This window comes from Coregonus clupeaformis, chromosome 3 (genome assembly GCF_020615455.1).
Source record: "Coregonus clupeaformis isolate EN_2021a chromosome 3, ASM2061545v1, whole genome shotgun sequence".
Lineage (NCBI taxonomy): Eukaryota > Metazoa > Chordata > Actinopteri > Salmoniformes > Salmonidae > Coregonus > Coregonus clupeaformis.
This window is the reverse complement of record NC_059194.1, coordinates 36,839,385-36,864,659: the sequence shown is the minus strand read 5'-3', so window position 1 is coordinate 36,864,659 and position 25,275 is coordinate 36,839,385. Positions and strand designations below refer to the sequence as shown.

General features: G+C 44.1%; 1 protein-coding gene across 1 annotated transcript; it reads right to left on the bottom strand.

Annotated features, from left to right (window-relative positions):
- Window positions 1-236: 236 nt before the first annotated feature.
- LOC121545548 (selenoprotein T2-like) lies at window positions 237-24,208 on the bottom strand. The gene is made up of 6 exons (XM_045208881.1): window positions 24,120-24,208; window positions 14,252-14,384; window positions 14,119-14,220; window positions 13,951-14,038; window positions 13,719-13,771; window positions 237-386 (listed from the first exon to the last, which is right to left on the bottom strand). The coding sequence occupies exons 1-6, from the start codon at window positions 24,206-24,208 to the stop codon at window positions 237-239; spliced, it is 615 nt and encodes a 204-aa protein (XP_045064816.1).
- Between the last annotated feature and the right edge of the window lie 1,067 nt (window positions 24,209-25,275).

Sequence of the window (25,275 nt, the reverse complement as noted above, 5' to 3'; positions counted from 1 at the left end):
CTCCCAGAGAACAAGGTAAATATCTTTGTGAAATACTAATGAAATATCTGAACAATACATTCTTAAACATTTCTCAACTACTGGGTTGAAGCAGACTTTTCAGAGCCCAGCACAAATCCAGGGGATTATTCTGCCCCGAAGATGAAATTTGTGTCCTAATAACTAACCCAGGTAATGACCTTTTTCTTTCCTTTTATCTAGGACATATTAAAGTGTTTGTTTGTTTTTACTGTTCGTTACCTCCTGAAACAGCTCAACTCACAGGTCAAGCTTTTGAGGTGCCCTTCGCTGTCGAACAGGATATCTCCACTCCTCCTGGGCCTCCGGTGGTGGGCCAGGTACGGGTGGAAGGTCAGGTCCGGGTGGAAGGTCAGGCTCTGTCTTTCCTGTACGTCCACAGTCAAGAGAATAGCCCTGGGGGTCATTATTGTTCTCGTTCTCTCGGCATGTCTCTACTGGGGTGTTGGACCGTAGCAGATGATCCACATGAACGTTGACATGGTGATGACCAACTTGGACTTGGTAAGTCAAAGGTCCTCTTTGTTGCAAGAGCACACCTGAGATCCACAGGCGCTTGGGCAGGTACGTGGTTGGCGTTTCAGAAACAGTTCAGCTGGTGTACGTTCCGTTACTGTGTGTGGTGTGTTACGCTAAATAAACAGGAAACGGGGAAGCCTTTGGTGGGTGGGCACATACAGAATCTCGAGTCTAGTTCAGGCCTTCTTAAAGGTTTGCACGGCTCTCTACCCTGCTCCGTTTGATGCTGGATGGTAAGGTGATGACAAGATGTGCCTTACTCGGTTGTTCTTGAGAAACATTTCAAAATTGTTCGACGTGAAAGCAGGGCCATTGTCCGAGACAAGCTCCTTGACTAGTCAAAAGGATGCGAACAGGTGTCTGAGAAGATTGATGGTCTTCTCAGCTTTGTACTTACTTATGGTTAGAACCTGCTTGGACAACAAAGCAACAGCTATCGATGACAAATCTTAATTTCTTTCCTGAGCTGTCCTCTCCTGCCCTCCCTCACTGCAAGATATATATCTCTAAAATAATTCATCCTAGTTGTCATACCTGAGCCTTGAGCCTGAGGAACAAGGTCAAGAATCCACAAATTCAACACTAACCCTACACCGATCAAAACACCCCATTAAATGGTCCAAAAGGCTGTACCAATCATGCCATTCATATGGGGATATGTGGTACCACACAGCAGGTAAGGGACGCATTTTAATGGTGATTCACAAACCACACAGAAGGTAAAGGACACCTTTTAATGGTGATTCATAACCTTTTTGAGAATTAGGGTGCAGGTCCGCAACGGAAGACCAATCTCCGAAATATGTATCGGAACGACTACAAGGCTTTACATGAATTTCACATGAAGTTGTACGATGTTTACACTTCTATATTCGTGGAATCAAGCAGTAAAGGTACTTATACCAACTATATACAACACCATCATTCTCAAAAGGTTCTGAATCACCATTAAAAGACGCTCTTACCTTCTGTGGTTTGCGAATCACCATTAAAAGGCGCCCCTTACCTGCTGTGTGGTCCGTGTGGTACCACATATAAACGTTGTCCTGTGGAATCCTCTGGAGAGAACAGCTCATCATCTGGATCACCTTGCTCGCGCATCTGTCTCTGTAAAAACCCAGTCGGCGTCTCTGTGGTCCAAGTAGAAAGCCAAGGTGAGTTGATGTTACCTAAAAATTAATGTAAGTTATATGAGAAATTAAAGTATGTTTAAGTTATGGTTATTGTTTGATATGTTACATCATGACAAACAGTATGGCTAAGGTTAACGTTAACAAGGACCCTAGGAACTGTCATGTGTCAATAAGTCAATAATGCCTTCAGGGTTAACGTTAGGGACTTCAAGTTAGTTGACGGACGCTAATGTTAGACTAGCTAACATAACGTTAGCTAAGTTGGCAGACAACTTTAAGTTTGGCCAACTAACGTTACATGGACAATAAAAGTGCCCTACAGTTGTCCGGTAACACAAACAATAAATGGAGCCAAAAAGTTAACATTGTCAAGTTACAAACAGTAACCAGCTATAACATTAAAAATAGTAAAGTGATTTGCTTAGTTAGCTAGCTACACTAGCTAGTCAACGGTCCTTCGGGGTTGCGAGATGTTCTTCAGAACAAACTAGCTAGAAAGCTGCAGGGGTCTCGTGAGTGGCAGTTGGAACTGCCTTGTTGTAACGTTAGCTCGGCTAAATTGTAAAGAGCAACCTTAAAGCTAGGTTACTTAAAATTATTGCTACAATTAACTAGCTAGCCCTGTTCGCTCACCAAATGTACCTTAAGTTATCTAACTTACCTCTAAGCTAGCTGTAGCTATCATCCAGCTACACAGAGGCTTTAACTTAGAGCTTAGAGCTGAGACACGCATATTTAAATACTGAGTAAAAGGTCATGTGGTTAACAAAAATGAGCACCAATCATAATCGCCATTTCACCGGTTTACGCACCAATAAAATTAACTGTAAATATTTTTAACACTGTTCTGCGATCAGCCAGCTCATGTCAAATATATATATTTTTTAGCTCCACAAAGCTGAAGGAACATCATATTCGGAGAAAATGCACTAAACAGGTGACATCAGATCTAACCTACACACAGTATTTGACTAATTGATGTGCTACTATTGTGTCCACGAAATCAGCTGCTGCATTTTCATTTGTTTACAATTGACAAGTTTACACAACATTAAAGTGAATATACTGACTAAAGCAATTATAATGTTTTTTTGTTTTTTTTATACTCAGCCCTTATTTCCACGCTGGCATTAAACATGGTGTGCTATCCCACCTTACAACATTTGTTCATACAAGGTTGTCTGAGTCAGTGTCCCTCCAAATCAATATTGATGGCCTTCCTCTATACAAGAGCTCAAATGCTCAATTCTGGCCCACAGTAGGGAAAACATGTATTTAGTCAGCCACAAATTGTGCAAGTTCTCCTACTTAAAAAGATGAGAGAGGCCTGTAATTTTCATCATAGCTACACGTCAACTATGACAGACAAATTGAGGAAAAAAAATCCAGAAAATCACATTGTAGGATTTTTTATGAATTTATTTGCAAATTATGGTGGAAAATAAGTATTTGGTCACCCACAAACAAGCAAGATTTCTGGCTCTCACAGACCTGTCACTTCTTCTTTAAGAGGCTCCTCTGTCCTCCACTCGTTACCTGTATTAATGGCACCTGTTTGAACTTGGTATCAGTATAAAAGACACCTGTCCACAACCTCAAACAGTCACACGCCAAACTCTACTATGGCCAAGACCAAAGAGCTGTCAAAGGACACCAGGAACAAAATTGTAGACCTGCACCAGGCTGGGAAGACTGAATCTGCAATAGGTAAGCAGCTTGGTTTGAAGAAATCAACTGTGGGAGCAATTATTAGGAAATGGAAGACATACAAGACCACTGATGATCTCCCTCGATCTGGGGCTCCACGCAAGATCTCACCCCGTGGGGTCAAAATGATCACAAGAACGGTGAGCAAAAATCCCAGAACCACACGGGGGGACCTAGTGAATGACCTGCAGAGAGCTGGGACCAAAGTAACAAAGCCTACCATCAGTAACACACTACGCCGCCAGGGACTCAAATCCTGCAGTGCCAGACGTGTCCCCCTGCTTAAGCCAGTACATGTCCAGGCCCGTCTGAAGATTGCTAGAGTGCATTTGGATGATCCAGAAGAGGATTGGGAGAATGTCATATGGTCAGATGAAACCAAAATAGAACTTTTTGGTAAAAACTCAACTCGTCGTGTTTGGAGGACAAAGAATGCTGAGTTGCATCCAAAGAACACCATACCTACTGTGAAGCATGGGGGTGGAAACATCATGCTTTGGGGCAGTTTTTCTGCAAAGGGACCAGGACGACTGATCCGTGTAAAGGAAAGAATGAATGGGGCCATGTATCGTGAGATTTTGAGTGAAGACCTCCTTCCATCAGCAAGGGCATTGAAGATGAAACGTGGCTGGGTCTTTCAGCATGACAATGATCCCAAACACACCGCCCGGGCAACGAAGGAGTGGCTTCGTAAGAAGCATTTCAAGGTCCTGGAGTGCCCTAGCCAGTCTCCAGATCTCAACCCCATAGAAAATCTTTGGAGGGAGTTGAAAGTCCGTGTTGCCCAGCGACAGCCCCAAAACATCACTGCTCTAGAGGAGATCTGCATGGAGGAATGGGCCAAAATACCAGCAACAGTGTGTGAAAACCTTGTGAAGACTTACAGAAAACGTTTGACCTGTGTCATTGCCAACAAAGGGTGTATAACAAAGTATTGAGAAACTTTTGTTATTGACCAAATACTTATTTTCCACGATAATTTGCAAATAAATTCATTAAAAATCCTACAATGTGATTTTCTGGAAAACTTTTTTCTCATTTTGTCTGTCATAGTTGACGTGTACCTATGATGAAAATTACAGGCCTCTCTCATCTTTTTAAGTGGGAGAACTTGCACAATTGGTGGCTGACTAAATACTTTTTTTCCCCACTGTATCTTAGGGCTAGTAGAAATCTACAAAGGCGTGGTCCAGACAAACAAGTCACCATTTGTCATTGGGATGTTCTTTGGGGAGAAGAAACCAACCAGTCTTGATTTCTTGCATGACTTTGTTGAGGAAATGCAGCAGTCCAAATCTCTTCCATTATTTGTAAAGCACCAGCAAGGGCCTTTGTCAGAAATGCAAAAGGTCACAATGGCTACTATGGCTGTGACAAATGCCGTCAAAAGGGAGTGTCACGGTTTCGGCCGAGGCTGCCTCTCTCCCTTGCTCGGGCAGGCTTCGGCGTTCGTCGTCTCCGGAATACTAGCTGCCACCGTTGTATGTTTCTATGTTCGTTTGCTTTTGTCTGATTGTTGTACACCTGTTATCGTTTAGTGTAATTAGTGTCCTATAAGTTCTCGTTGTGTTTGTCTAGTGTTGTGTGTGATTGTTTTACTGTCGTGCCGGTAGGCTGGATTATTACTGTTTGCTCGGTTGAGCTATTTTGCTCCTTAGTTTTGGAGTATTTTGTCGCACCTGTTTGTGCGCTTGTGTTTTCGCCTACGTGCGGAGCTTTTGCCTCAGGGCAGTTATTTCGTGTTTGTTTTGCTGTGCATCACTAAAGTCTGTTGGACTAACGTACTGCGTCCTGCGCCTGATTCCACCCACACCCACCTACATCTACCTTGACAGGGAGTCTACTCCCTGAATCGTATGACCTTCCCAGAAACAACAGCCCCTCTGAGGTCCAACCACGACACTTTTGATGATTTGACTGATGACTCTCATTACAGTGGGACAACATTTTTAGGATCATTGTCAATTGGTTTGGTGACACCGTTTCCTCTTGACTACATGCACCTGGTATGTTTGGGAGTTACGCGGAAACGGATAACTCTAATGGCAGAAAGGGCCACTGAAAACACTTTTAGGTCCAGCTGTTGTCAGAAATGAATCTTCACAGCTGACTGACCTAAGATCTCACACTCCAACAGAAAACCCAGATCACTGAATGAGTCTGACCGTTTGAAGGCAACTGAGTTCCGTACATTTCTCTTGTACACTGGGCTTGTCTGTTTAAAAGAGAATATTCCAAGGGTGATGTATGAAAACTTAATGTTGCTTGCAGTTGCCATGACCATCTTCCTAAGTGTATCCTTGTGTGCAGACCACGCAGACTATGCCGGAAACCTCCTGGTTTTGTTTGTGGACCACTGCAGCTGCCTGTATGGGAAGGAAAACATAACATATAACATGCATTGCCTAACCCATCTCAGTCATGAAGCACAAGCATATGGTGTTCTTGACAATATCTCTTGCTTACCCTTCGAGAATTGTAATACGGAGGCTGTCAGAAAGAGAGGCCATGATTGCAACACAGTCAGATGCAGAGAAAACACTACTAAAGCAGCATGACAATGAAAGAGCAGTATAATAAAATGTAGCTCACTCACTTCTCTGTGCAGATGTCCACTAGGAATAACTGTGACCAGTTGAGGAACAAGGAGGTTGTCCTAGTGCAAAACCTGCTGGTGGAGGAACATGGAGACACTTTGATTGTGTACAAAACATTTAGGAACGAGACAGACCTTTTCGCATATCCCCTGCCATCATCACTGCTTAATATTTTCCATCTCTCTGGATTGAAGGATGAAGTTCTTTTCACTCAAGCCACAAATGTGCTACGGAAGTTTGTTCTACTCCCGTGCGAAGAGGGTTTTGCTGGGATTCCATTACTCAATTTTTTCTGTTTTCCCGTTATCTCTTTTCAAGGTAAATTGTCAGTAAAAGACATTACAGAAAATGTATTTTTTACTTGAAGGTATTTTCTTAAACTCCTACAATTAGATGTTACTATTGTGAAATGTTTGAGTAAACTAATCTAATTGAGTGCCCTTATTTGCTTTTTATGTTCCCAGTACCATGTTTGCTGTGGTTAATTTCCCGATCGAAGATGACAGTTTAGCTGTCATCTCAAAAACTTGGTGCACCAAGGACAAATGTTATTGGCCTCCATACAAGAGCCAAGAGAGGTTAAGAAAGGCAGAGATGTCGCATGAACGGCTGGACATTGATACATGGGAGGTGTATTAAATTCAATTACTGAAGACAAAGAGTGAGTACTTTAACTGAATATTAAGATACTAAATGTCTCATTTGCAGACATTTACAGATGAACTGATAAGCTCCTGTTTCGTGATGTTTTCAGATTCATATGAGAAAGCCCACGAGTGCCTGGTTCGGGCAGAAAAAGTCTCAAGCCTGGAAACAGAGCCAGAGTCTCACCAAAGAAAGAGAAAGTAAGATTTAGTGTTTGAAATAAAAGGAATCTAAACACTACACTACTACTCTGAAAACTTCATGCTTGCTGTCATTCCCAGGCAAAATCCTAAATTTGATCAGACAGACTCTGCACCCACCAGCGTCAAATACCCCCAAATTCACCCAAAAAAGGGTTGATTTCACACACACAAAAAAAGTATATGCATGATTTAATTTCTTGGCAATGAATTGTTCATACAAAGTATAAGTCAAATTTTCACAACCTGCATTTAATTTGCACAATTTGCAACAGTGTCTTCTAGACCCTCTTTGTCACTCTCTGCTTGGGGTAAGTGCCTCTTATGTACTGAATGTAATGTTGTATATCACATAACATTATGCTTAAGAACTAATAATGTTATAATGTGTTTTTTGAAGGAATGCTGAAATAGTTTGGCTGTGAACGCAGATGTATAGGACAAATAACTATGCTTAACTTTGATCTGAACAGGTCCTCAGTCCTCTTCGTCACAGGGGCCAGCTGCTCACCAGTCTGAAGGTACCTGATCTTGCCCATCCTATTATCTGAGGTGTAAAGGGAGAAATGCTCTACAATGTTAATCTTTTCAACAACAAAAAAAACCATCACATCTTCTGTCAGCAAGTTACCATGGGTGTGTTTCACTATAATGATTGCCTTCATGCAATGATTATCAACACAAACCATTTGTTAGATTTAATTTAAAAAAATAATAATTACAAGTAGGATATAGAAATAACGTAGAAATGTGACAGAAAATGTAACATTAATGGAAAGTGTTCGTTACCTTTGCTAGCAAGTACTCGAAAGCGAATCCTTGCAATCAAAACGTTGTCCAACTTGTCTTGTTCACTCCATGTGTTCACTTGTAAAACACGTCAGTTGACTGATTAAGATTGCATGTGCTTCATTCCTCTAGCAGTAGCTAACTTCCAAATTGCTATTTTAGCGCTAGTAATGCTACTACATACGGACAGTTGCAGTTTGTGGGAAACATTGTTGCAAAGGGGGCTTCTCTTTGCCCTTGCGAAAGTGGTTTCCCTTTGGGAATATCTAGCCAAGTCACTGTATCTGGGTACTTTTCTGGATACTTTTCCCTAGTTGAGATGTGGGTGCTACTTACTTTAACTGAAATTCTAAATTTGTGTATTGTGCTCAATTTGCAACAGAATCATCAAGACCCTGTTCCCGTGTCTCTTCATCAGAAGATTTTCTGGCAGCAGTCCACAGTAATTTAAAATATTCCACTGTAGTATTTTTACTGCATACAGTCTATTAGAAAAGCAAAGTCTGGCTACTACCAGCAGCAATTCTGTAAAGATACATTTAAATAAAAATAAGAAGTATTCTTATTAGCTCCATTCTTAGGTAGTTATTTTAAAATTCTCATCTCAAACAGCTCAATCCTCCTCATCACTGGGCCCTGCTGCTCGTCAGTCTGAAGGTAACTGCAATATGTGCTACTTAGTTGTAGTGTGAGGGGCTCCATAATTACATAAAGTGGAATGTTATACAATGTTGATCTTTAAAAAAAAAAAAAGTTTACATTTACTGTAGATGACAGTGGCTTACACTGACTTACAGTGTCAGCATTGGTTGTGCACGTTTGGCCCTTGCATTCCATAACTCAGAATCAAACCTGTTTTCATAGAGCTTTTATCTAGTCATTCGAAAGGAATAGGTTTCCAAAGTTAATAACTTGCCCACTATCATATGTTAAGATTTCCACAGGATGATTCTTCAGCACCTGAGAAAATTGGCAGAGGATGTTAGAGAGTTGCAATACCAGACCACAGTAAACAGGAACCTCTTAATGCAACTGACCAATGGGTCTCATTGGGACATAGTTGTGCCAGAGGACATTGTGCTTCCTCTGAAGGAAAGGTTGATGCTGGAGGAGCTTGAACATCGGCTTGCTGGGAATGAGGAGCTTCAGGAGAAATTGGTAATTGGCAAGAACATGGTATCACACTAAATACAGTTAATACCAGAGGTTTTTGGACAGCAACACTTTTTTTAAAATCATCGTTAGGGCACTATCTATGGGATTAAATAAAGTGCAGACTCTTGGGGTATTGTACATGTGAAGTACAGTGGGGAAAAAAAGTATTTAGTCAGCCACCAATTGTGCAAGTTCTCCCACTTAAAAAGATGAGAGAGGCCTGTAATTTTCATCATAGGTACACGTCAACTATGACAGACAAAATGAGAAAAAAAATCCAGAAAATCACATTGTAGGATTTTTTAATGAATTTATTGGCATATGATGGTGGAAAATAAGTATTTGGTCAATAACAAAAGTTTCTCAATACTTTGTTATATACCCTTTGTTGGCAATGACACAGGTCAAACATTTTCTGTAAGTCTTCACAAGGTTTTCACACACTGTTGCTGGTATTTTGGCCCATTCCTCCATGCAGATCTCCTCTAGAGCAGTGATGTTTTGGGGCTGTCGCTGGGCAACACAGACTTTCAACTCCCCTCCAAAGATTTTCTATGGGGTTGAGATCTGGAGACTGGCTAGGCCACTCCAGGACCGTGAAATGCTTCTACGAAGCCACTCCTTCGTTGCCCGGGCGGTGTGTTTGGGATCATTGTCATGCTGAAAGACCCAGCCACGTTTCATCTTCAATGCCCTTGCTGATGGAAGGAGGGTTTCACTCAAAATCTCACGATACATGGCCCCATTCATTCTTTCCTTTACACGGATCAGTCATCCTGGTCCCTTTGCAGAAAAACAGCCCCAAAGCATGATGTTTCCAACCCCATGCTTCACAGTAGGTATGGTGTTCTTTGGATGCAACTCAGCATTCTTTGTCCTCCAAACATGACGAGTTGAGTTTTTACCAAAAAGTTATATTTTGGTTTCATCTGACCATATGACATTCTCCCAATCCTCTTCTGGATCATCCAAATGCACTTCAGACGGGCCTGGACATGTACTGGCTTAAGCAGGGGGACACGTCTCGCACTGCAGGATTTGAGTCCCAGGCGGTGTAGTGTGTTACTGATGGTAGGCTTTGTTACTTTGGTCCCAGCTCTCTGCAGGTCATTCACTAGGTCCCCCCGTGTGGTTCTGGGATTTTTGCTCACCGTTCTTGTGATCATTTTGACCCCATGGGGTGAGATCTTGCGTGGAGCCCCAGATCGAGGGAGATTATCAGTGGTCTTGTATGTCTTCCATTTCCTAATAATTGCTCCCACAGTTGATTTCTTCAAACCAAGCTGCTTACCTATTGCAGATTCAGTCTTCCCAGCCTGGTGCAGGTCTACAATTTTGTTTTTGGTGTCCTTTGACAGCTCTTTGGTCTTGGCCATTGTGAAGTTTGGAGTGTGACTGTTTGAGGTTGTGGACAGGTGTATTTTATACTGATAACAAGTTCAAACAGGTCCCATTAATACAGGTAACGAGTGGAGGACAGAGGAGCCTCTTAAAGAAGAAGTTACAGGTCTGTGAGAGCCAGAAATCTTGCTTGTTTGTAGGTGACCAAATACTTATTTTCCACCATAATTTGCAAATAAATTCATTAAAAATCCTACAATGGGATTTTCTGGATTTCTTTTCCTCAATTTGTCTGTCAAAGTTGACGTGTACCTATGATGAAAATTACAGGCCTCTCTCATCTTTTTAAGTGGGAGAACATGCACAATTGGTGGCTGACTAAATACTTTTTTTCCCCACTGTAATTGGTTGCTTATGAAGTCTGTGACTCGGAAGAGCTCCCCACTGCTTTTCTTTGGAGGGACTTTAGACCTGTAGTTTCTGTATGGTTCACTGGTCTATAGACCACTAACTATGGACAATTTATTTTACAGGTGAGGTTCAAAGACTCAGTGAGGAGGATGTTTCCCTGCTTTTTCTCCGATGACATGTCCAGGCTTTGTAACTGGACCGGCTTGGGACATAAGATCTCTTTCAGGCAGCTAGCTTTAAAAAAAATTGTTCACAGTAAGTTTTTATTAGTCTATGAATTCACTTTCTGGTAATATAGATATCTTTGATTAAACCTGGAGACAGTTTTGAATCTGAAACATGATGTGTTTAAATAGTTCTTGACCTTGTTCGTTCATGAAGAACAAATATTGCTAACAATTGTTCTCTGGTTTCAGGAGCGATCAGAAAGAACCCCTCTACAAAAGAGGCAACAGAGGGGAACCTCCATGAGGTGGTCGAAACATTTCTGAAGGGAGCTGCTGACAGAGAATGGGGTAGGAAGAAACCTGGAACGCTGCGCATGTCCATCTGCAGCGGGCTATCAGGCGGCAAAAGGCGAGCACAGATCGCCACCGCAGTGAGGCTCCGGTGTATGCACCGGGAGATCGGGTCTGGCTCTTGACCCGAAACCTGCCCCTTCGACTGCCCTGCCGGAAGCTGGGTCGGCGGTTTGTGGGGCCATTTAAAGTCCTGAGGAGATTGAACGAGGTATGTTATAGGCAGTGGCGGCTCCTGAAAAAATTCTCAGGAGGGGCAATTTTTCTGATGATTTAGGTGACCTACACACATTTAAAAAAAGATATGTCCAGCAACAACATGAAGACAGGGGCAGCATATAAGTCAATACCAGAAGCATTTATTGACTGATCTGGGGAGATGGATTCCAGTTTCTGTGACAGATTATAAATAATCTCTGATGCCTTTGTTATATTAGCTTTTGGTTGAATGTACTGTCGTAGTAAATATATAATGTTATAGCTTGGTCTGACTAAAATCTTGTGCATGACCCATTTTGTGTTGGGCGTTTGTTTTCAATCAATGCTGTTCCTATCCTATAACAATGGACAAAAGAGTCCTATCTTGTCAGCCTTGTCAGCAGGTGGCCAAGGACAACACCCACGCCATAGGTCTCTCAGTTCTTCCAACTCACGAGTTCTTGCTCTGAGGACACACACACACACACACACACACACATCATCACTGATAACACACACACACACACACACATCATCACTGTTAAACACACACACACACACATCATCATCACTGTTAAACACACACACACACACACACAAAAATCCCCTCTCTTTAGGCTGAACATTTGAAGACAGAGAACCCGACTCAGAGCCAATGCAACAGTGGAGGGGACCTCGCCCAACTCATCAGGACCAATCAGAAGATCAGAACTACTAGATTCAACCTACATCATTTATTGTATAAAATGTCAGCACACAATGTTTTCGGGGCTCTCTTCAGATAGCTCCCTAAGAGTTTGACGAACGAGTCCGTGCACGCGATTCCAGATATCTTTACCTCTGAATAAACAGCCTTTATTATACCATATCCACCCTGTCCAAAGTCTCTACTTGGTCTCAGTTCTCCAGTAAACTTGTGATTATCAACAGTACACAACGGTAACAAACAATTGGGGGAACTCACGGGGCAGATAGTAAGGTCGCAGTGACACAGAAAGCAGTTCAATGTCGGGGCTCGGGGGTACAGAGTCGCTCTCTTACCAGGATTGATTTTCCCTGTGACTGTCAGATCGAGGTCCGCTCCGACCAGGGTGAAGCCGGCCGGCTCCACTTCTCTGTCCAGGACTCTGTCATCCAGCCAAGTCTCCCAGCTGTATTGGATTCCGCTGCCAGCAACGTTTTCATTATTTAGTCCGTTCGTAGCGGGTATGTACACGATCAACAAGATCAGTCCAACACCCACCACTGGAAATCCATGGTTGGCAGACTGTTTGTAAACTAAGTGTACAAATTAAAAACATAAAATAACGCCACTAAGTGTACAAATTAAAAACATAAAATAACGCCACACTGCAGGTCGCAAAAGAGACGCTGCTAGCCGCTATTTGCTTAGTTACGTTCATGGTTACGTCACGTATGACGAAAGCGCGTAAGTGCAAGCCCACAGACACCCATAGAGAATGTATTGAAAGCTTTGAAATTTGAAAAAAATAGATTTTACATGACAGGCTATGAGAGACTTCTGGGCGATTTTCAACCTGACTGAAATCGCCCAAAAACGGGTGGGGCCATTTGAAGCACGACTTTAGCCTGATTTGACATTTAGTGGCAGTCAGATCAGATTACAACACTGATAACTACTGTTGCCGTGATATAATTGATTAGAAAAAAAATCCCTTCCTTTTCCCGTTTGGCAGTGCGTCGCCCATATCGCCCTATTGAACAGGCCGTCCCTGGTTATAGGTTACAACTGCCCATTAATTACCGCATTAACCCCTCGTTCCATGTGTCTCTCCTCAGGCCGGTGGTGGCTGGTCCACTCCAGGAGAGTGAGGTACGAGAGGCTCTTCCGCCCCCGTTGGACATCGAGGGGGCTCCGGCATACTCAGTCCATTCCATCTTGGATTCGAGGCGTCGGATGGGGGGCCTGCAGTATCTCGTGGAGTGGGAGGGGTACGGTCCGGAGGAACGGTGCTGGGTCCCTAGGAGGGACATCCTAGATCCCTCCATGTTGAGGGACTTCCACCGGAGTCATCCAACTCGCCCTGCTCCGCGTCCTCCTGGCCGTCCCCGAGGCCGGGGTCGGCGCACGGCTGGGGCCGCTTGTCAAGGGGGGGGGGTACTGTCACGGAATCAGCCGAGGCTGCTCCTCCTCCTTGCTCAGGCAGGCTTCGGCGTTCGTCGTCCCCGGAGTACTAGCTGCCATCGATCGACGTTTCGGTGTTTGTCTAGTTTGTCTTGATTGTTTTCACCTGTTTCTCATTATGTTACATTGTATTCCCTTTATAACCCCCTGTCTCTCATTGGTTATTGTGTGTGAATGTTTTCCGTGAGGTCGGCAGTGTTCGGTTGTATGCGTATTTTGTTCCTCCCTGTTTGGAGGTTTTGTTTGTAATTTTGATTACTGTGCAAGTCAAGTTCGTCTGCCAGTAGCTCGGTGTCCTGCGCTTGACTTCGCTCACAGCATACACGTCGCCCTGACAAGACCTCCTGGATGTTGGGTACGTATCCTAACTGCAGCTTGGACCAGATTGGTATGTCTAAAAAAGAGTGGAGAGAAAAGATAGGAGACAAAGACTTAGTCATTAGGTCAAAAATGAAAATGTTGGAATTTACATATCAATTGACTGAATTGCATCATCACCGAATTTGTTGACATGTACATCCATGCAAGGTTGTGAAGTAAAGACAGTACTTTCAGTGACCCCGTTCAACTCACCATTTAGTGTGATTTCAAATGCACCGGTGGACAAGAAGTGGGTCTCCAACATGTTACTGAGAAAGAATGTCATAAGGCACGAGAATATCTGGAAGACAAACATGTTCAGAAGGGATGAAGTGTGTTTAGTCAAAAATCTATTAAAGTTGAAACTGTAAAACCCCTCACCTTATTTTCTTGACTCCATGTCCATACTCTGGGAGTATCCAGTCCAAGCATAGGGAAGGGATTTTGTCCACTGACAACCAGGGCAATGGCAAGAAGTTTGAAGTAGGAAAATACATATGTACAGTAGCTACATGGCAATGATGTGTCCACTTACTTGTTGATGGTTGTGTGGAGGGTAATTGTCTCCTTCTATGTGGATGTCCAGGTACAACTGGCTGATGGACCGGGAGTACTCCTGGAACACCTTGCTGTACCCTCCGGAGATGCTGTAACACAGAAACAAACAGACTGGTTAGAAATGAGTGTATTTGACAAATCAGGGAGCTGTATTATAATGTTAGCTGGCTAGCTACCTTATTGTGCCAACAAAGTCCAGTACCAGTATGACTTGCATATAGCTAGTATTGTTTCATTCTATATGAGGAGCAGATATAAGGTGTAAAAATGATTAGCTAGCCAGCTGAGCTAAGAAATTATTAGCCCTTGATCATGACTCCATGATCTATTACATTACACGTAAGAGTCTTTGGACAAAGGAATCTTCTGTAGGGGTGAATTTTGTTAAGAGCCGCGACGCTCGGTCTGAACATTAATACTGTGGTACGGTTTTGGAAGCATTTGCGTTTGTTTAAGCTTTTTTCAATACATTTATAACAATGAGCTAATGATGCGAGAGGGCCTGCAAAATATATTGTTTTGCTCGGCTGTGAAATCATTTTCAAAAAACAAAAGGTTAAATTGATATACACCTTTATAGGGTTAAGGTTCCCAGACGGCCATATTTCCATGTTACAGCACTTGTTTGCGGAAGACGGAGTAACGGTGCGTTCAAGACAACTGGGAACTCTGAAAAATACAAGGTCAAATCATGAGGTCAATGATCTTCAGGACGGAAAGTCGGAACTGTAGAAAGAGGCCCGAGTTCCCGAGTTGCAATTCCTAGTTGAATGACAGTTTAAAACGATTTCCCCAGTCGGACCTCGTATTTTTCAGAGTTCCCAGTTGTCTTGAACAACACTGAAGTCGGAGATTTCAGAGTTTACAGTTGTTTTGAACGTGGCATACCTGTGCTAATTAGCTATCTGAACACCTGTGTGTGTAAATGGAAAACGAGTTGGGCACCGGTGAATGGAAAGAGATTCGAAAAGATGGCAGAGGCGGACGATGAAATGGATTGTGAATTTAATGGCGGTAGAATCAAGGAGGATTGGAGTATTGTTCAAAAGAATGGAAAAAGGAGTATGGTTTGTTAATGAGGAGCAGCTGATCGAAATACCAATTTTGAAGAATCCATTTGAGCTATCCAAACTGGTGGAGAGAGTGATGGGTAAAGTGAAGGATGTGAGGATCACGAGAGGCGGGTTTGTTTAGAGTTTTTGTACTTCTGCGGATCAGAAAGAAAGTGTGTTGTGGCTCTCCCGATTTGAAAACTTTGACGTGTCGTGTGTGTCTCTTCGGAACAGGACACCCCTCAAGGGGGTAATATCTGGCGTCTCGTGGGAAGTCGATGTTAAAGAGATATAAAATATTCCTGGAGTGATTGACGCACGTTGGATGAATCGAGTGGTGAATGATGAAAAAGTGAAGAGTTTATCTGTTCTTTTGTTTTTGATATGGAGTCTCTCCCTACGCAAGTGCAGTTGGGGTATATATACTACAAAGTCAGAGCATTTATCCCAAGACCAATGCAGTGTGATCACTGTAAAGCTTTTGGTCATGTGTCAAGAATTTGCAGAAGGGAGAAACAGAGATGTCCATGTTGTGGAAAATATAATTTAATGTGTTATAAAAATGATGAAAAAGTGAAATGTTGCAACTGTGGTGGGAATCATGAAGCCACGTCTTTTGAATGCCCAACAAGGGTGAAAGAAAATGAGGTGGTTCAATTAAGGCGGATTCACATGGCATGTCCTCTCTTCACTAAGGCAGTATTAGCTCAGGGCTCGAGGGTTGAGTGCACTTCCGCTCGGCCGGTGACAGATGGGCTAGTTTGTGGGAGGTCAGCCAGGATTTCGGTGGAGCGATTGGGGACTATGTGGCGGACCAAATATTTTCCGATAGAAGACGAAGGCCAAGATGTCGACACAAGTCCAGAGGATAGAATAGATGCTGGAGGGAGCAATGAAGAGGTCATTGTGGACTGTGAGGTCAAGGATAGAATAGACGTCGGAAGGGAAAGGAGGGGGAAAATGGAGAAGGCAAGAAATAGATATTGGTTAGGAGAAATGCAGTATTATCATAAGGAGACGTATACTTGGATGAATGAGGAGGAATGGAGGGAAAAAGAGAGGCAGAGGAGGTCTAAGAGAGAGAGGGAGGAAGACTTGAGTTTGAGTCTGTAAAAAATGGCGGGAAAAAGGGAGAAGGTTTGTTAAAGAAGAGTGGTAGGAAATGTAAGCAAAGTGAGCTGAAGACAGGAGGAGAAATGGAAGAGGGTGAAGTATCGGAGGTGGTAGGTGTGGTGAAGTGCTCAGAGCCAGAGGCTTGCGCAGAGGGTCAGGATAAAGATGAGTCTGTGACAGTAGGAGTGAAGTTTGTGGAAAAAATGGATCCTTGCCTTTTGGCTGATCCATTTGTGGTTTCAAGATGGGTGAAAAAAGCGTTGGGTATAGTGGAATCGGTGAGGGTAACCAGAAGTGGTCTAGTAATAATTGTTTGTGTTTCTGTTGGGCAGAGGGAGAAGGCGCTTAGAGTTAAACAAATGGGGGAAAGAATTGTGAATTGTTTCGCTCTTAAGAAAAGGGCGCCATTGAGAGGTGTGATTACTTGGGTAGCAGTAAAGGTAAAAGTGGATCAACTGAAGGAGAAGATTCCTGGTGTGTGTGATAATCGTTGTTTGGTGCGACGTAAACAGGGTGGCGAGAGTGGGGAAACAGAAGAGTTATTGTCTGTTCTTTTGAGTTTTGAAGTGAAGTTAGGATATATAAGTTTGTACGTTTGCCCACTAACAAAGAAATGATCAGTCTATAATTTTAATGGTAGGTTTATTTGAACAGTGAGAGACAGAACAACAACAAAAAAATCCAGAAAAACACATGTCAAAAATGTTATAAATTGATTTGCATTTTAATGAGGGAAATAAGTATTTGACCCCTCTGGCAAAACCCTTGTTGGCAATCACAGAGGTCAGACGTTTCTTGTAGTTGGCCACCAGGTTTGCACACATCTCAGGAGGGATTTTGTCCCACTCCTCTTTGCAGATCATCTCCAAGTCATTAAGGTTTCGAGGCTGATGTTTGGCAACTCGAACCTTCAGCTCCCTCCACAGATTTTCTATGGGATTAAGGTCTGGAGACTGGCTAGGCCACTCCAGGACCTTAATGTGCTTCTTCTTGAGCCACTCCTTTGTTGCCTTGGCCGTGTGTTTTGGGTCATTGTCATGCTGGAATTCCCATCCACAACCCATTTTCAATGCCCTGTCTGAGGGAAGGAGGTTCTCACCCAAGATTTGACGGTACATGGCCCCGTCCATCGTCCCTTTGATGCAGTGAAGTTGTCCTGTCCCCCTAGCAGAAAAACACCCCCAAAGCATAATGTTTCCACCTCCATGTTTGACAGTGGGTATGGTGTTCTTGGGGTCATAGGCAGCATTCCTCCTCCTCCAAACACGGCGAGTTGAGTTGATGCCAAAGAGCTCGATTTTGGTCTCATCTGACCACAACACTTTCACCCAGTTCTCCTCTAAATCATTCAGATGTTCATTGGCAAACTTCAGACGGGCATGTATATGTGCTTTCTTGAGCAGGGGGACCTTACGGGCGCTGCAGGATTTCAGTCCTTCACGGCGTAGTGTGTTACCAATTGTTTTCTTGGTGACTATGGTCCCAGCTGCCTTGAGATCATCGACAAGATCCACCCGTGTAGTTCTGGGCTGATTCCTCACCGTTCTCATGATCATTGCAACTCCACGAGGTGAGATCTTGCATGGAGCCCCAGGCCGAGGGAGAGTGACAGTCTTTTGTGTTTCTTCCATTTGCGAATAATCGCACCAACTGTTGTCACCTTCTCACCAAGCTGCTTGGCGATGGTCTTGTAGCCCATTCCAGCCTTGTGTAGGTCTACAATCTTGTCCCTGACATCCTTGGAAAGCTCTTTGGTCTTGGCCATTGTGGAGAGTTTGGAATCTGATTGATTGATTACTTCTGTGGACAGGTGTCTTTTATACAGGTAACAAGATGAGATTAGGAGCACTCCCTTTAAGAGTGTGCTCCTAATCTTAGCTCGTTACCTGTATAAGCTCGTTACCTGTATACCTCAGTCCGGGAGCAGTGGTCGGGAGAGGTTGTGTTTTCTCTAGCAGGAGGTAAGCTTGAGGTAAGCTTGGCTTCTTATATGGTGTTGAGTAAAGCTTAAACCATGCATTTGATCGTAGGTAGGTAGTTGTAGTTAGGTATTGTAGGTAGTTTATTTAGGTAGTTATTGTAGGTTTCCGTAGGTAATTATTGTAGGTAAGTATTGTTTACGGCGGAGCCCGGAGAAAGCACGAGGCTAGCTAGCTAGCGGGTAGCTACTGGTAACGCTTTAACAACGGTGGAGAGTTGTTTCCAATGTTAATGTGCTAGCTAGCCAACGTTTAATTTTTGCTGCGTTATGAAAGGAACTAGACACGGACACGAATTATCTGTTTAGTGTGTTAACACACTATTGGTAGTTTGTTGTAACCAAGTATTGGTGCTAAACTGTGTGTTATTGGATGCTAGCATGCTAGTTAGCTATGGCGTCATAGTTAGGCATCGTGGGCTGTTGTGGGTAGTTACTGTAGGTTGGCATTGTCTTCGGTGTAGCACGAAGCTAGCTAGCTAGCTAGCCGTTTTCGAACAGAGTCAACACAGTAGCCATTGTGGCTGTACTGTGGCAGCTAAATACAATATATTTGTGCTAAGCTAGCCAACGTTTAATTATTGCTGCGTTATGAAAGGAACTAGACACGGACACGAATTATCTGCTTAGTGTGTTAACACACTATTGGTGGTTTGTTGTGACCAAGTGTTGGTGCTAAACTGTGTGTTATTGGATGCTAGCATGCTAGTTAGCTATGGTGTCATAGTTAGCTAGCTGAATAAAGTGGGTTGAGTCTACTCCTTTAAACATTGAACCGCTGTGGTTCACAACAATTCTGATTTCTAAAGGTGGAAGTTGGGAGAGTTTTTGTTCGGGTGGTTCAGTGAAACAATTATAGTTTCTGAGGTGGAAGTTTTGGTGAGGGAGGCCCTGCTCTCTCTTCTTCCAGATGTTTAGTTCATTTCATTCCGATCTCCTCTGCATTATTGTAGCCATTTGCTACAGCCTGTCAACTATGCCTCTGCCTATCCCTGTTCTCTCCTCTCTGCACAGGCTACACAAACGCCTCACACCGCGTGGCTGCTGCCTCTCTAACCTGGTGGTCCCTGCACGCACCCCACACCTGGAGTTCCAGGTCTCAGGCAGCCTCTGGAACTGCCGTTCTGCTGCCAACAAAGCTGACTTCATCCCAGCCTATGCTAACCTCCAGTCCCTCGACTTCCTGGCGCTGACGGGAAACATGGATTACCACTGAAAACACTGCTACTCCTACTGCTCTCTCCTCGTCTGACCATGTGTTCTCGCATACCCCGAGAGCATCTGGTCAGAGGGGTGGTGGCACAGGAATCCTCATCTCTCCCAAGTGGACATTCTCAATTTTTCCCCTAACCCACCTGTCTATCTCCTCATTTGAATTCCATGCTGTCACAGTCACTAGCCCATTTAAGCTTAATATCCTTGTCATCTATCGCCCTCCAGGTTCCCTTGGAGAGTTCATCAATGAGCTTGACGCCTTGATAAGTTCCTTTCCTGAGGATGGCTCACCCCTCACAGTTTTGGGGGATTTCAACCTCCCTATGTCCACATTTGACTCATTTCTCTCTGCCTCCTTCTTTCCACTCCTCTCCTCTTTTGACCTCACCCTCTCACCGTCCCCCCTACTCACAAGGCAGGCAATACGCTTGACCTCATCTTTACTAGATGCTGCTCTTCTACTAATCTCACTGCAACTCCCTCCATGTCTCCGACCACTACTTTGTTTCCTTTTCTCTCTCGCTCTCCTCCAACACTACTCACTCTGCCCCTACACAGATGGTAATGCGCCGCCGCAACCTTCGCTCTCTCTCCCACTACTCTCTCCTCTTCCATCCTATCATCTCTTCCCTCTGCTCAATCCTTCTCCCTCCAATCTCCTGATTCTGCCTCCTCAACCCTCCCTCTCCTCCCTTTCTGCATCCTTTGACTCTCTGTGTCCCCTATCCTCCCGGCCGGCTCGGTCCTCCCCTCCAGCTCCGTGGCTTGATGACTCATTGCGAGCTCACAGAACAGAGCTCGGGGCAGCGGAGCGGAAATGGAAGAAAACTAAACTCCCTGCCGACCTGGCATATTTTCACTCCCTCCTCTCTACATTTTCTTCATCTGTTTCTGCTGCTAAGGCCACTTTCTACCACTCTAAATTCCAAGCATCTGCCTCTAACCCTAGGAAGCTCTTTGCCACATTTTCCTCCCTCCTGAATCCCCCCCTCCCCCTCCCTCCTCTCTCTCTGTGGATGACTTCGTCAACCACTTTGAAAAGAAGGTTGACGACATCCGATCCTCGTTTGTTAAGTCTAATGACACTGCTGGTCCTACTCACACTGCCCTACCCTATGCTTTGACTTCTTTCTCCCCTCTCTCTCCAGATAAAATCCTGCGACTTGTGACTGCAGGCCGCCCAACAACCTGCCCGCTTGACCCCATCCCCTCCTCTCTTCTCCAGACCATCTCCGGTGACCTTCTCCCCTACCTCACCTTGCTGATCAACTCATCCTTGACCGCTGGCCATGTCCCTTCCGTCTTCAAGAGAGCGAGAGTTGCTCCCCTTCTCAAAAACCAACACTCGATCCCACTGATGTCAACAACTACAGACCAGTATCCCTTCTTTCTTTTCTTTCCAAAACTATTGAGCGTGCCGTCTTTAGCCAACTCTCTTGCTATCTCTCTCAGAATGACCTTCTTGATCCAAACCAGTCAGGTTTCAGGACTGGTCATTCAACTGAGACTGCTCTTCTCTGTGTCACGGAGGCTCTCCCGCACTGCTAAAGCTAACTCTCTCCTCTGCTCTTGTCCTTCTAGACCTGTCTGCTGCCTTTGATACTGTGAACCATCAGATCCTCCTCTCCACCCTCTCCGAGCTGGGCATCTCCGGCGCGGCTCACTCCTGGATTGCGTCCTACCTGACCGGTCGCTCCTACCAAGTGGCGTGGCGAGAAGCTGTCTCCGCACCACGTGCTCTCACCACTGGTGTCCCCCAGGGCTCAGTTCTAGGCCCTCTCCTTTTCTCCTATACACCAAGTCACTTGGCTCTGTCATATCCTCACATGGCCTCTCCTATCATTGCTACGCCTGACGATACACAACTAATCTTCTCCTTTCCCCCTTCTGATAACCAGGTGGCGAATCGCATCTCTGCATGTCTGGCAGACATATCAGTATGGATGACGGATCACCACCTCAAGCTGAACCCTGGCAAGACGGAGCTGCTCTTCCTCCCGGGGAAGGACTGCCCGTTCCATGATCTCGCCATCACGGTTGACAACTCCGTTGTGTCCTCCTCCCAGAGTGCGAAGAGCCTTGGCGTGACCCTGGACAACACCCTGTCGTTCTCCGCTAACATCAAGGCGGTGACCCGCTCCTGCAGGTTCATGCTCTACAACATTCGGAGAGTACGACCCTGCCTTACACAGGAAGCGGCACAGGTCCTAATCCAGGCACTTGTCATCTCCCCGTCTGGATTACTGCAACTCGCTGTTGGCTGGCCTCCCTGCCTGTGCCATTAAACCCCTACAACTCATCCAGAACGCCGCAGCCCGTCTGGTGTTCAACCTTCCCAAGTTCTCTCACGTCACCCCCCTCCTCCGCACACTCCACTGGCTTCCCAGTTGAAGCTTCGCATCCGTTACAAGACCATGGTGCTTGCCTATGGAGCAGTGAGGGGAACGGCATCTCTGTACCTTCGGGCTCTGATCAGTCCCTACACCCAAACGAGGGCATTGCGTTCATCCACCTCTGGCCTGCTGGCTCCCTTCCTCTGCGGAAGCATAGTTCCCGCTCAGCCCAGTCAAAACTGTTCGCTGCTCTGGCACCCCAATGGTGGAACAAGCTCCCTCACGACGCCAGGACAGCGGAGTCACTCACCACCTTCCGGAGACATTTGAAACCCCACCTCTTTAAGGAATACCTGGGATAGGATAAAGTAATCCTTCTACCCCCCCCAAAAAAAAAAATTGTAAAGTGGTTATCCCACTGGCTATAGGGTGAATGCACCAATTTGTGCGTCGCTCTGGATAAGAGCGTCTGCTAAATGACGTAAATGTGCCCTTGAGCAAGGCACTTAACCCTAATTGCTCCTGTAAGTCGCTCTGGATAAGAGCGTCTGCTAAATGACTAAAATGTAAATGTAAATGTAAATGTATAAAAGACACCTGGGAGCCAGAAATCTTTCTGATTGAGAGGGGGTCAAATACTTATTTCCCTCATTAAAATGCAAATCAATTTATAACATTTTTGACATGCGTTTTTCTGGATTTTTGTTGTTGTTATTCTGTCTCTCACTGTTCAAATAAACGTACCATTAAAATTATAGACTGATCATTTCTTTGTCAGTGGTCAAACATACAAAATCAGCAGGGGATCAAATTGTGAATGTAGTGTTAGACGGTAGGATATTTCTTTGCTTTGTTTTATTTTATTTTTCAAGAAAAGATAAGGGAGTTGTACTCCAGTATAGTAGGTGGCGGTAATTCAACAAATTGGATGCCAACCACTGTTAAACCTCATTGAAGAAGAAGAAGAAGATGAGGTGGCCAAAGTTAGGGTTCTACAGAGCATTTCCTATGCAGCAGTAGTTAAAAGGGTTGAGGGTTTGAATGGTGCTCCTGAAGAGTCCATGGTGGTGGATAGGCCTTCAATGCAAGATGCAGGGGTTGCCTTTCACCAAGATGATCCTGACATTTTAAAGGTTAAAAAGGTGGACATTGTGGCCTTTATCGAAATGGTGATTAATGGCACTGCCAAGGTGGAGAAAATATCTAGGAAGATAGAAATCATTGTGGTTGAGGCGGAACGGTTCCTGGGACTGAAAGATTTCTCTGCAAAAGAGTTACATGGAATATTGTCAAAAGCCGTACCACCATCTCAGGCCCTAGAGACTGAGAAGGGAGATATGGAAATGTAAAAGGAAGAAATGGGAGTTTTGTTTTGTCAATGTACTATTTTATTTGGGTGGATTTAGTTAAGTTTCCATATTATGTATGGATTTTCTTTTGATACATGGAATATTGGCAAAAGCCGTATCACCTAGAGCCTGAGAAGGGAGATATGGACTAAAATAGTTTTGTTTGTCTTGGCAATGTAATATTTTTATTAGGGTGGAGTAAGTTAGTATTACTATTAAGTATGGATTTATTTTTTATTTTATTTATTTTTTGGTTTCAAACCGTCCAGTTGGTGGCGGCAATACAACTTTTGGATGTAGTCCGCAATAAAACCCACAGAAGAAGAAGTAAACTGAAAACAGATGCCACAAGCATGTTGTCGCTTGTAATATAAAACGACTGTCGGATGGAACTGTTAAACCCGTGTATTTTTCATTTGTGAAATTATTTTGATGTGATATAAAAGTAGAGGGATTTATGTTTCTAGAGCCGTACCTTAATTGATTATCGAGTCACATTTAGATGGAGTATTTGGCTTCCAGAGACAGTTCGCCCTTTAAATACAACAAGTAAGGTCGTTGGACTGAGGAGTAACGTTAGGCTCCTTTAGTCCAGTTTGGGCTAAGAAGAGCACTTATTCGCTAGCATCTAACCATGTCCCCAGACCATCAAATGGCGAGTTCGCATGATTAGCATTGACCAACTAGCTAACTTCATCTGCTATCCTTTAGTCAGCTAACGTTACCTAGCTAGCTAGATATGGAACTTGGTCAACAACGGTTGTAGTAAAATCAACCATTTTACCAAAACTGGAATTTTAGCACTGGCCCAGTGTAAAGGGTCTGCTTGCTGAGCCTCTGTGGGTCGGCATCCCGCAAGCTATCAGCCCCCATATTCAGGCTGTCAGATGCCTGAAAAAACTTGGTATCGGAGTCGTCTCGAGATGGCTATGCATATAGCCCCTCCATTGAATACAGGCGGTTGACGTCAACAACCCTCATCGAATATTCAAAAATAGATTACAATAATGAGATGTATGCACCAATCCAAAGAAAGGATATGCGGGTGCTAGATAGCCCGCGGTGTCACTTTGTCGACAACAACACCCATTGTTAGGGCAGAGAGACATGTATCTCGTCAGTATTTCCATAATCTTTGGTAAGGGTAGGAGGACGTCCCAAGGATCCCGGAATATCCGGCATTCTTCTTATTTGGTGTCATGCATTCGCACATTTTGTTTGTGCATGCCGCCACCTACTGTGCGGTAGTGTGTGGTCAATCACGTTACATTTTGTGATAAAAAAAAAAAGGAAGGGGGAAAACGAAAGAAATACCACCACCAACTTCACCTACAGAGCTGCCAACTCTCACGCATTGGCCGTGAGACACGCGCATTTGACCATCTGCTCACGATCTCACGGCACACCTCTTATATCTCACGCATTGAAATGTATTACCTTTATTTTCTAAATTGCCCATTAGTCAGCGCGTTAACTTTTCAACTGTGCTCCAAATCGTTTTGAAATTGGAGCATCTGCGCCTGCAATTTTTCACGAGCACAACCTCTATTGTTGTCCTCTCTTGCCACAGCACTGTGAACCGAGGCACATTGAAGTATTATGATTGGTCTAGTTATGTAAGGGATCAAGGGAATTTAATGCATGTTTTAAAGAAACGCCCCTCAAGGTTAGAGTGGACTGTAAAAATAGTAGCACGGTGGCACTGTTTTATGTACAATGTTGTCAACACAATTAGGTTGCTTCTACTCGTTTGGTGATTGGGATTTAGGCTGTGACAACGAAAAGGCAGCAGACAGACCTACAGTATGTTTTTAGCAGGGAAGTTTAGTAGGGTGACCTGATTTGTAACTATGAAAAATATTTTGTCAAACCGATTGTGAACCCAAAAGTGTAGGTTTGAACCTAGAGGGGGGACAATAAATATACAAATAATTGGGTTA